Source organism: Podarcis melisellensis, assembly GCF_964234715.1.
Source record: "Podarcis melisellensis genome assembly, chromosome: 14".
NCBI lineage: Eukaryota > Metazoa > Chordata > Lepidosauria > Squamata > Lacertidae > Podarcis > Podarcis melisellensis.
In genome coordinates this window covers 12,921,468-12,934,398 of record NC_138546.1, presented here as the reverse complement: position 1 = coordinate 12,934,398, position 12,931 = coordinate 12,921,468, and the positions used below count along the sequence as shown (strand labels likewise).

General features: G+C 51.1%; 1 protein-coding gene across 7 annotated transcripts in view; it reads right to left on the bottom strand.

Annotated features, from left to right (window-relative positions):
* Positions 1–12,931, bottom strand: part of DNAH3 (dynein axonemal heavy chain 3) — a 105,472-nt gene that overhangs the window by 11,477 nt on the left and 81,064 nt on the right. For all 7 annotated transcript variants that reach the window (XM_081888867.1, XM_081888861.1, XM_081888865.1 and 4 more), the window contains exons 50-53: positions 6,806–7,022; positions 6,234–6,416; positions 3,729–3,927; positions 442–2,583 (exon numbers count right to left, since the gene is read on the bottom strand). In XM_081888867.1, coding sequence (XP_081744993.1) covers positions 442–2,583; positions 3,729–3,927; positions 6,234–6,416; positions 6,806–7,022 — 2,741 coding nt within the window. The remainder of the gene's footprint in view (positions 1–441; positions 2,584–3,728; positions 3,928–6,233; positions 6,417–6,805; positions 7,023–12,931) is intronic.

The following is a 12,931-nucleotide window of genomic DNA, read 5'->3' as shown; positions in this document are numbered from 1 at the left end:
GCCCACACCGACTGGCAGCAGTCCTCTCCTAGCCTTACCTGGAGATGCCAGCAACTGAACCTGGGACCCTCTCCATGAAAAGGGTACCATGGGCTGGGGTCTTTCCCCACTGAGTTCCCTCTGGGTGCATTTTGTGTGCTGGAAAACAGGCCCTGAGGCAGAGGGGAAGGTTGGACCTACAGATGAATCTGGTCCAGGAGATGCTGCCTCTGGGGATCCTAGTTTGAGGGTCTCATAAGAGCATAATAAGAGCCTGCTGGATCCGCCAATGGCCCATCTAGTCCAGCATCCTGGTCTCATAATGGTCAATAATGGCTCTGGGTCGGAGTTTGAGCAGCTGCTCAGGGTGTGGGTAGTGAAAGGTGAAATTATAGCTTTGTTCAACAAAAAGGCAGTATCATGAAAGGAGGATTTCATGTTGGGTTATTTAAGAAACCTCACCTGCCATGGGATCAGCACCTGGCGACAGGACAAAAATCAGAGGTGCGCAGCAGTTGGAATCATGGTAACTTCCAACAAGATCAAATGTTGGGGGTTCGATATATATCTTCCCCATGTTGTCTGAGATGAACAGTTGGGTGGCCGGGATGATTTTATCTGGTCTCAGGCATCGGAGGATGACCATGCGGTCAAGACCCGTGACCAGATTCCATTCACCGGGAAACTCTTCTTCATGAGGTTTGGCAGAATCATAAATCAGTTTCCATTCCATGACATTGGACTCCACATGATCCAACAGCCCACGCAAGTTTTTCAGCCCTGAGGCACGCACAATTTCGGCCCACGATTTGTCTGACAACCACTCTGGGGCAGGATTTGCATACGGGTTCTCGAGCGCAACCCCACCCGTCAGAAGGAAACGCCAGACCTCATCATCAATCTCATCTCTCCCTTTCATGATCCCTATAGTCAGAAGTAGGGAGAAAAGAAGCTTGTCCTTCTCAAACAGGGATCGGCAGACGTTGTTGTAGATGCTGATTGTGAAATGGTCAATTATGAATTCAATCCTTTCTTCCAAAATATCGCTTTTCCTGCTATTGGCAAGAGACTGGACATAGAGGTGAATAAACCATATCAGGGAATATTGATACATTGGTTCAATGTTAGCCAGATCAGAAATGCAAAAGAAGACTGTTGCTGAATGAACGGCTACTGGCTTGTACCCCATTCGGGTGGCATCTATTTCCATTTCGGTAATAGTGGCAATTTCCTGCTTTTCAGATATTTCTTCAGACAACTCTTTGGAAGAAGAGAGGATTTTAATGGCTGTTTCATCTTCTAAGATATTTCCTTCCGACTTGGAAAGAACTTCCAGGATTTTGTCTTCAATCTCCTTCAGCTGTTTCTTGTTTGCTGCACTTTCTACAATCAGCTTGTTCTTCTTCTCTTCCAGCTCAGGCTTTTCCTTTGCAGCCACAATCCCAAGAAGCTGGTCCTGAAGCCCTAGAGGGGTGATCATAAAATTGAGCAGACAAACTTTCACAGCAACTTCAGGAAGATAATGAGGATTCCTTAAGCGTGTGGTTATGTAAAACTTGAAATCCCTTGAGTACTCAATAATGTTCTCTCCCAGTCTCATGTACTCCACACCTTGCTGTTTGAAAGTTGCCTTTAGCAGCACCGGCTCCAAGAAGGCGTCCAATTCCTCGCCAATATTTTCAAGCAAGACTGGGGTTCCAAACTGGATGGCGTTCTCCAAAGTCCTTACATAGTTGGTGTCAGACAACTTGATAACGGAAAGCTTATTGCCCTTTTCCATATTTTTGACCCACTTGTTGGCTTGGCCTTGAGGATCAATCATTAAAGCCCACCGTCTTGAGTTGGAAACAATGATGCCGTTGTCAATTGAAAAGGAATCAATTGGCAATCCGGCAATTTGCCAGGCACGGATCTTGACTGGGTCCCCTAAAGTGTTACTCAGGCTGAAATCAGTAGAGCATGGGACTTTCTCCTCCTTGCACAAAGCCAGCCATTTCTTCTGACATTCTGTACGGTAATCAACGGTAAAGGCTCCCAGATAAGCCACCGTCCCTGAAGATAACAAGACATCCCCAGTGAGGTCAGTGTATCGAATTCCTAGCAGGCGTGCTGCTTCTGTCCACCTATCCTTCTCGCCTCCCAAGCCACTGATCAGTTTTTCAGCCCTGTCCAGCTTCTGAGAGCATATTTCAATGTTGTTCTCGAGTTCTTTCTTCCGGTTGTTCATTTCTTCAAATTCATCATTCAGGTCCTGGAGGCGGTCAATCACCTTCTTGAGTTCTGCTCGCTTCGTATTGAGCTTCTGCATTTGTACAGCGAGCAAACCTTCAGCCTCCCTGAGTCGTTCACGTTTTGGGGCTACCACCTTTGCAACACGGTCGTACACTTCCATGGCTCTCACCCATTTACACAAGCCTTCGCAGGCGGATGATACATTTTTTATGACAGCTGGCTGAAAGTCAGGATGGTTGATGAACTTCTCTCTAATTCTCTTCATTACAGCTAATGGGATATTATCTTTGTCATAAGTCTTCAAGCCTTCGAGGAATTTCAGATCCCCTAGAACCTTTTTGGAACTTCCCCAGTAGTCTTCTATCATTTTACCTGAAATTTCACATAAATACATATATGTTAAAATGTTTTCAAAATACGAATATCTCATTTAACAAATCTGGAAGATTTTCAACCTCCCTGTCTTTCCCCTGAAATAGTTTTTTGAGCATCCAAGTAATTCTTAAGCCAAAACAAATGGAGAAGGTGATATAATGACTCACTTCCCATAACACTTGTATCGATGGTCCATTTTATTTCATTGAATGCAGTGGAGGCTAAGGCCTATTGGAATTTTAGGGCAGAATGCAGGAGAGTCAACAGTAGTGGGGAGTTAGAGCCAATGATAGGCAGAGTCAACTAATTCTGACTTTGTCTTCACCCTCCTTCCTGCTGAGCAACAGCAACACTGGGGCTAAGGGGGAGCAGGAGTAATAATAATAATAATAATAATAATAATAATAATAATAATAATAATTTATTATTTATACCCCACCCATCTGGCTGGGTTTCCCCAGCCACTCTGGGCAGCTTCCAACAAAATATTTAAAATACAATGAAACATCAGACATTGAAAACTTCCGTAAACAGGGCTGCCTTCAGATGTCTCCTAAAAGTCAGATAGTTGCTTATTTCCTTGACATCTGATGGGAAGGCATTCCACAGGATGGTCGCCACTTCCGAGAAGGCCCTCTGCCTGCTTCCCTGTCACCTCACTTCTCACAGTGAGGGAACCGCCAGAAGGCCCTCGGAGCTGGACCTCCACGATGGGGGTGGAGACGCTCCTTCAGGTATACTGGGCTGAGGCCGTTTAGGGTTTTAAAGGTCAGCACCAACACTTTGAATTCTGCTCGGAAACGTACTGGGAGCCAATGTAGGTGTTGACTGGTGGCTGCCAAGACTGGTGTTATGTAGTCTTGGCAGCCACTCCCAGTCACCAGTCTAGCTGCCGCATTCTGGATTAGTTGTAGTTTCTTCAAAGGTAGGGCTGGCTAAGGACAGGCTTAGCTTGGTAGGGCAGGGCAGCACTTTCCCTAATAGACTAAACTCTACTGGGTGAATATCTTAATATATAATATAAAGTGATATGATGGCAATGCTCAATTTCAAGAAAGAAGCACATGACAACCTCTCCCAATAAATGTTTGTGTTTTTGTTGTTGTTGTTTTTGTGTGTGTGTGTGTGTGTGTGTGTTTTACCGCTTCCACTTGGATCAGGCTTTCTTTCTGGCTTTATTCCTTTCATAACACAAATGCTCTCCATGACCAGCTTGACAGGTCCTGGTGGATTCTGCATGGATTTGACAAGGGAGATATCTGCAGGGTTCAGAGTATCGAGAGCGGAAAGGGCAGCTTCCAGGGCTGGCATTGCCTCCGCCAGGTCCCCCTCGCACTCTTCCTGTAATCACATCAAACTTAGTTGGTCTCTAAGGTACTACTGGACATTTATTTATTTTTTTATGTCATCACATCAAATACATTCCCACCACATTGCCAGGATGCCACTGCACAGTCCAGTGAAACAACAACTTTGCAAGAACAGCCCTTTTCTTTCTTATGGCAGGTGCTGGCACTGGATGTGCCTTGATTGAAACTGATCGAGGGCGCTCTCGCTGGCAATTCCCCACCTGTCAATTGCACTCCCTGGTGCAATGGGCACATGGTCACCCAGTGAGTTTTATAACTCCGTGGGGATTTGAACCCTGGCCTCCCCTGGCCTAGCACTCTAACTGCATCACACTCACTCTCTTGTGACCCCACAAAAGGGGGGCATTTTTAGCCCAACATTACTTTCAGCATATGTGTATTTGGGAGAAATAGTTTCTCCCTGCTCTGGGGTAAGTAGCAGCCCTGGGGAGGCAGATCAGAACTGTGGTGGGGGCAAGGGATTGAATCCCCTCTCAGCAGGATCATGTTCCCAGTGTGACCATCCCCTCTTAAGTGGCTGTTCTTTAGTGAAAAACCAACCATGGAAGGGCACATCATGTGCTGACAGTGCAGCCCTGTGCATATTTATTCAGCAGCAAGTGTTATTGAGTTCAATGGGGCTTACTCTCAGGTAAGTCGGCATAGCAGAGTGTTACGTCTGCCGGTGTGCTTGCTTGAGAGCGAACAGGCAAGACCCCCACTGCTCTTTTCAAAGGCTTTATTATCAGTGCAAAAACATTTACAGTGCAGAACGTCTCAATTCCATGTCTTGCTCAGTCACTAGCAGAATCTGAGAGTGGGCGGTCCTTAAACTTTCTCCAGCAGAGTAGTCTTTTGACTCCCCATCCTACGCCTCCCCTCTCTGCACATAAACCGACTGCGCAGAGAGGGCGTGGGCAAAGGGAGACCTGCCTCCCCCCCCCCCCGCTTTGCTCATGCACGGTGCTCTGGCTCTCCCTTGCATCCTCCAAGCCCTGCATCTCTTCCCCACTAGAGGCATGGCTTCCCTCCTCCGTGGAGGAAGTGCTGCTTCTCACGAACTTTGGAGGCTCCCTGTAACCCAACTGCCCTTCCACCTCTCGCCTCTGAGCTGATGGCAGTTCCCTGATACAGAGGATGGAGAACCATCTATTCCTCTCTGTCTAGCTTTCAGAGCTCTTCTCTGGCAACCCCCCCTCACTTTGTCCCCCAACTGTTTTTGTTTGACTGGTCTGTGTCCATGAACTCTGTCAATGCCACTTGCTTGTCTGGATGGTGTGTGGCTATGAAAACACTAGTCAACTGTGCAAAAGGTAAAATTTGCATTTGCCGCCCTATCCACTTCTGACTTTGGCTCTGCCCATCGCAGGCATGTAGCCCTCAGAAGGTTGCCCAGAAGGGAATGTGGCCCTTGGGCTGATAAACATTCCCACACTTGAGGTACAGGATCGAAGCCTTAGGACTGGAGTCAATGCTAGTCCTACTCAGAGCAGATTCACTGATATTAAAGGACAGAACTAACTTGGGTTCATTAATTTCAATGAGCCTACTCTGAGGATGTGATGGCTTGGGAATCCGATTCAGAGGCTGAACCGGAGGAATCCCAGCCTGCACAGAAGTCCCCGCCTCCAGGGCCGGCTGAACTGGGGCAGGGCCTTGATTCTGAAGCGCCTGCACCTGTGCCGGATCCTCAGGAGCAGGCACCAGGTGATTCCACTCTGGCTCTGGAGGTGGTTGAGGACTCAGTGCCTACAGGTGAGTCTCCCCCTGGGTCCAGTAACCCTTCAGCCTCTCCTGAACTGCAGAGGCACAGGGCAGAGAGACGAAGGGAACTGGTTTCTCCCAGGAGGAGTGCTCGCCTTAAGGCCAGGAGAGGCGGGTCTCCTGGGGGCCGGGACCGCCCCTGGCCTCAGAGAAGATAAAGGCCAGTCAGCCCGGTCCCAGGTTGCGGGAGCAATGTCGTTGAAGAGCTGTTTCGGCCAGCACCCAGTCCGGTTCCCCCAGAGTTCCTGTCCTTGCCCGGCTCCTCGCTGTGGACCCCGCTTTGCCCATGGAGGACTGTCTGCCGACCCTCGACTCAGGTCCTGGACCTCGCCCCACAGTAACCTCCCCCCTGGACCAGCACAGAGGACTAGCATTGCATACATTCCTCCAGGGAAATGATAAATAGGGCAGAAGCAACACATCGCTGCTAGCTCTTTACACCTTTCTTAGTTTGGATTTCTCAATTATTACACTGCACTGTTGGAAAGATGAGCTCTGATGGGGAGGGAGCACCGGGCTGCACAGCACAATTACCTTAATACCCTGGGCAATAGCTGCAGCTTCATTGGCTTCCTTTTCATCTGCAGCCACAAGCTCCTTCTTGGCATCCACCTCAACGGTTTCTTTTTCTATGTGGATCATCATTTTCTCCGTTTCTGCGGAGGTCTGAATCAATTCCGGTTGAAGAGCAGTCAGCTCCTTTTGCATCACTGCAACCTAAAGAGGACGACCAAGGGAGAGGGCATAATCAAGATATTAATTCCTTACTATTCCAATCTTCAGTTCACCACATTCCATAATCAATTTCAGATACAGGAAAAAAAAAATCATGACAGCATTTTAGTGTGCAATTGGGTACCAGAATCTGCCAGTGATTTTGCTTTCTAACTAATCAGGAACTGTAGTTTGCTAAGGGTGCTGGGAATTGTAGCTCTGTAAGATACAGTTCCCGGGATTCTTTGGAGGAAGTCATGTGCTTTAAATATATGGTGTGTATACAGCCATTGTCTTTGAACAGCCCTGTTAATAATACTGAACTTGCAATGGATACTGCAGAAAACAGTTACAAGTTTCCATATAATCTACCTGTTCTAGTCCACACTTACTTGCGAAGCTGCAAAATCAAGCTTCTGAAGGCCCACAAGATAGCGATTTCTCATCATATCCACTTCGTGCCTTTTACTATTTAGTAACGCCTTAAAGGTCAGAATCAATTCCAGATAGGATGTTGGTGTTACGTAATTGTGTCTTCGAAGAGTGCTGTAATAACTGACGGAGAGTTCTCTCACATTTTCTTGGAAATACTTACACATGGACACAACCCTACAGGGAAAACACATGTTAATAGGCAACTGTCACGGCCACCCAGGTCTGGTCCCAGCTCACAAGAGACCTCACTCCGTTGCAGCTTATTTACAGGAAAAGTTTATTGAAGATTTCTGCTTCTCATACAGTTCAGCATTGTGGCCGTACGTCTGCCACGTTAGACCGCTGAAGTCCCCTCTGACTCCTCCCCTCTTCCGCACCAACTTAATAGCCTGGCTCTAGACCACCTCTTCCTCTCCTTTCTTTTCCGCAGGGTCTTCCTGCCCCCCTGGGTTCCCTCTCTCCGTGACTCGCCTGAGGCTGAATCCTCTGCCGCCTCTTCCCCCCTCTTTCTGGCTTTAGGGCCGGGCTCCTCCCCTGAGCTCTCTCCACTTCCGCGCGCCTCTACGTTTGAACTTGGCGCGCGTACGTTGCTGCTGACCTTTCTTTCGACCGCTACACCACCCCCTGCTCTGCTCTCCACCCTTTCCGGCTGAACACCCTGCTCCAACCCCCTCTCTCTGTTCTCTCCTAATCCTGCTCCCTCCGAGAGGCTGACGACTCCACCCCCTTTACTCCGTTCCGGCTGAGACGTCTCTTGCTTCCTCTGTCTTCCACTGGGCTCCTCTCCGCTTCTCCCTTCTCCTCCCCTTTGCTTGATTAAGGTAACCCCCTTTTGAGAATCCTCTGACTCGCTGCTCAGACTCGTGGATTCCCTCAGAATTCCGTCATCTTCTTCCTCATCCTTCTGCCCCTCCTCCCACTCGCTCTCCGTCTCCTCTGTCATCTCCTCCTCTCTCCCAGAAACCCTGACATCCATCCCCCCCTCGAAGCCCCCCCTTCCCCCCTCCCGCTCGCCGGGGACCGGTTGTGGAAACTGCGGCTCTTCGGGGGTAGGCTCAGGATACAGGTCGTCTACGTCAATGTTCTCTGCTGGCAGTTCTGTGTAAGTGTATTCGAAGTCGGGTTCTTCTCCCAAATGCTTCTCAGTCTCTGCTTCCATCGCTACTTCCTCCGGTGCTGCCCGCCAAGGACCTATCAGCCACCTCTTACGCCATTCCTCCTCTGGCTGCTCCTCCCACCAATAAGGGGTTTCCGTGTCCACCCCCGAGCACGATCCCCTGGGCGGGCTTGATTCTGGTGTTCTTTCCTCGGGGGAAGAGAAACCCCTGAACGTGCTATCTGACAATGTGGGTGTGAAAAGCCAGTCATCAAAGTACTCAGCTGGCATGGGTCTATGTGGGAAAAGTGCATGGAACTCTTCTTTCAAAAGGGGTTCGTCTAACTCGTAGCCTGGCACCCAACTATTAGCAGCGGCTGGTGTGCCCTCCCTGGCGAGAAAATATTCAACTCCCTCCTCCCCCCATCTCGAGTCCAGTATCTCTGTGACCTCGTTAAGAGGTTCTGGTCTTGGCGATTCCCCCCTCTCAGGCGCCCTCCTACGTGGCTCTGGGGGTGCTCCTGACTCTTGAAACCTGTGTGGGGTTTTGTAGGGAGTGAGCACCGACCTATGAAAGACCGGGTGCACCCTGGAACCTTCCGGAAGGGCTATACGAAAAGCCACCGGATTGATCTTAGCCTCAACTTGATATGGCCCTAGCTGCCTGTGTCCTAACTTCTTCTTGGCCAATGACCTGGCCGGCATCGCGTGGGCTGCTAACCACACCCAGTCCCCAACCTGGATGTCCTCTCCCGCCCTCCTGTGCTTATCGGCCTGCACCTTATACGCCTGTTTTGCCAGCTCCAAATGTCTCCGCAGCTCCTCGTGCACCTCTTGCAACTCCGCTGCAAACTGGTCGGCATCTTGAGGCCCCCCCCCTCCTGGTGCCGCAAATCTCGGGAAGGTTCTGGGATGACGGCCATTGTTCGCGAAGAAAGGCGTCACCCCGGTGGAAGCGTGTTTCGTGTTGTTGTAGGCGAATTCAGCCATCGGCAGATAGTCCACCCACGCCGCAGGTCGCTGGTTGGCGTAGCACCGCAGGTACTGCTGCATGATCGCGTTGACCCTCTCCGCTTGACCGTTGGTTTGTGGATGCCTCGCCGATGTCAGGTTGATTTTGACGTGCAAGATGCCCAGAAGCTTTCGCCAGAAAGTGGAAACAAACTGGCGCCCCCTGTCGGACAAGACGGACTGCGGAAGTCCATGCACTCTGAAGACGTGATCGATGAAGAGCTTTGCGGTCTGTTCTGCCGTCGCCACCTTGGCACAAGGGATGAAGTGCGCCATCTTGGTGAACAAGTCCACCACCACTAACACCGCCGTCTTACCTCTGGAGCTGGGCAGGTCTGTAACAAAGTCCAACGCTACCCTCTCCCATGGTTGCTGCGGTGTCTCCAGCGGTTCTAGCAATCCCGCCTGCTTCTGGTGCACTGGTTTGGACCTCTGGCAGATATCACACCTGGCGACGTAGTCCGCCACCTCTCCTCTCATCTGGGGCCACCAAAAGTCTCTAGCCACCAACTCCATCGTCTTTTCTTTGCCGAAATGGCCTGCACTAGGGGCGTTATGCAACTGTTGCAGAACCTTGGCTCGAAGATCGTCGGTGGGCACGTAAAGGGCACCCTTACGAGTCAAAAGTCCATCTTGTAATTGAAACTCATCGTTGTGTCGCGACCCTCCGCGTAGCTCCTCCATCTTAGACTGTGCAAACTGATCCCTTTGCAACGCGCGTCGCACCGCATCCAGGTCGACTGCGATGGTAGCGCACGTCCACGCCTGCGGTGCGAAAATGTGCTTTGCTGCGATTGGAGCTGCTTCCTCCAAGTATTGCGGCTTTCGGGACAGCGCGTCTGCAATAACATTGGAGTCTCCTGGGATGTATTCTATTTTGAAGTCGAAGTCCGCAAAGAACTCCGCCCAGCGCATGTGTCGCTGGGTCTGCAACTTAGCCGTCCGCCAATACTCTAAGTTCTTGTGATCCGTGCGGACCTGCACCGTGTGCTTGGCTCCTATTAAGAAGTGTCGCCACGCTTTGAAAGCTGCATGAATGGCCAACAACTCCCTGTCCCATATGGTATAATTGCGCTCCGTCTTGCTGAGCTTCCGGGAGTAGAACGCACCCGGTCGCCAGTTGCCTTGTGAATCCTCTTGCAAAAGAACGGCCCCAACCGCTCTATCCGACGCATCGGTCTCTACCCGCATGGGTCTGCCGGGATTCACGTGGAGCAGCTGCTCTTCGGAGGCGAAAAGACCCTTAAGCGTCCGGAAGGACCGCTCCGCTTGTTCGGTCCAGACGAACTTCTTCTTCTTGGAACTGAGGGTGTCAGTGATCGCCGCCGTCGCGTTCGCAAAACCTTTAATAAACTTGCGGTAAAAATTGGCAAAGCCGATGAACCTCTGGACCTCTTTCCGATTTCGAGGGCTTTTCCAGTCCAACAGCGCTTGAACCTTAGCCCTGTCCATGGCCAGTCCCTCGTCGGACAACTTGTAGCCAAGGAAATCAACCTCTCTGACATCAAACTGGCACTTTTCCAACTTGGCGTACAGCCTGTGTTCCTTCAGCCTCTGCAGGACCTCCCTCACGTCCTTATCGTGATCCTCCGGCGATTCCGAGAAAATCAGGATATCGTCGAGAAAGCAGACACACTTTTTGTAGAGGAGACCTGCTAGCACGTGGTGCATAAATGCTTGAAAAACGTGGCTGCCATTTTGGAGGCCGAAAGGCATGACTCTGTATTCGTATGTGCCCAGAGGGGTGAACATGGCGGTCTTCCACTCATCTCCTTTCCGGATGCGGATGAGATTGTAAGCTCCACGTAGGTCCAGCTTGGTGAAAATCTTGCCCCTCCTGACGGTCGCTAAAAGGTCGTCAATCTTGGGCATGGGGAAAGCTTTGGGCTTAGTCAAGCTGTTGATGAACCTGTAATCCACTATAAGCCTTTTTTGGGGCGTGTCCTTCTTCTTCACAAAGAAAACAGGGCTGCCTCCCGCTGCTTTAGATTCCTGGATGAAACCGCGCTTGAGGTTATGGTCTATGAACTCCCGAAGCTCTTGCATTTCGTCCTCCGACATGGAGTACAGCTTGGCAGCAGGCAATTGCGCCCCTGGCACTAAATCAATCGCGCAGTCGTAAGGTCTATGAGGCGGCAACTTGTCAGCTTCCTTCTCACAGAAAACCTCCAAGAAGTCCTGGTACTTGTGAGGCACTGTTTGCACCATACCCAGATGCAACTGCTGCTCGGCTTCTCCTCCCTGATCGGTCTGAAAGCAATGCTGAGCACAATACGATGAACAAAAGTTGATCTGCCTCTGGTACCACGCAACCGCGGGACTGTGCCTCTCCAGCCAACTCATGCCTAACACGATGGGTGTGTCCGATAAGTGGGTGACATTGAAACTAATAAGTTCTCGATGGTTGCCAATCTGCATCATCATGGGAGGGGTTTGCTGCACCACTTGCCCCCCCAGCAACTTCCTGCCGTCCACCGTGACCACGTTCAGAGGCGTCGTTGCAGGCAGGAGCGCCATGTTGTGCTGCTTAACGAACTGCAGTCCCATGAAGTCGGCGTTGCTTCCCGAATCGATCGTTATTGGAACCTCGAGGAGTCTCCCATCAGGCAACTGGAGTGTTGCTGTGAGCAGAACTGCCGGTTTGGGAGGCAAAGGGTCCACGCTCTGCAGTGATGCTGGGGGCTTGTCTACAGATCCGCCTGGCTGAGCCCCAGTAGCTCTGCTTCCAGCCAGGCACTGTCGTTTCCCTGAAGCTGCTCCCCTGGTTGCACCTCTGCTGTTACAGTTGCCAGCGCTGCAGTGTGCTTCTGGAGCCTCTGGGGGCACTCTTTCGCCATATGGTGCGCACTGTCACAGATGTAACACTTCCTGGTTCCTCTAGGAGGCTTCGCTTTGGCTGCACCAGGGACAGGGCTCTGGGATGGCTTCTGAGCCCTAGCACCACCAATCTCCATTGGCTCCTCTCTGTCCTTCCCCATTGGCGAGGGGTGCGCACGGCTGAAGTCCCTGTGCCCAAAAGGGAGAGTCCTTGCTTGCGCACGCGCTTGGGGCCCGTCCTCCTCATGCCACGGACGCCCCTCATGTCGAATTCCAAGAGCTAAAGCCCGTTGCACCACGTCTTCTAGGGTCTGGGGTCTGTCCCCCCTAGCGATCTCATCCTTGATGGGGGGGCTCAATCCCTCCCAAAAAAGATCTCTGACCGGTTTACTGTCCTTTGGCCAATCTAAGGCGGTGAGCAATGCAAAAAATTTAGAGTGGTATTGGCGCACAGTCGCTTTCCCCTGCCTCAGCCCGTGCATTTGACGGCGCGCAATGTCCACATCCACAGAGGATTGAAAACAAGAATCCATCGCTTTGATGAACGCAGTTGAATCGCGACGGGCCGGTCCATCTTCGCGCCACAAATTGCGTAGCCAAGCCCTGGCCTCCCCATGCAGGTGCGAAACAATGAACCCCACTCTCTCCTCCTCATCTTTAAAATCGTGACGGAGTAAGTGCAGTGCATATACAACGTCCGCTCTGAAATTGGGATAGTCTTGCAAGTTGCCATTAAAATGCGGAACTAGGGCACCCCCCCTCCGTCCAAGCGCAATGCCCTCCGCTCTGGATCCTGGGGCCCCCGCCTTGTCCGCGCGCTCCCACCTTGCCTGCAAATCCTGGCACGTTTTCTCCAAGTCGTCATTCTTCTTCTGCGAAGCAATGACTGCCGATGTGAGAGCGGTAACCTGATTCCGCAATGCAACCAGCTGCTCCTCAGCGCTCATGGCTGCTCCCGTTCGTGAGCTTCTCAAAAAAAAATTTTTGCTTTGAGAGAGGGGACTTACTGTCACGGCCACCCAGGTCTGGTCCCAGCTCACAAGAGACCTCACTCCGTTGCAGCTTATTTACAGGAAAAGTTTATTGAAGATTTCTGCTTCTCATACAGTTCAGCATTGTGGCCGTACGTCTGCCACGTTAGACCGCTGAAGTCCCCTCT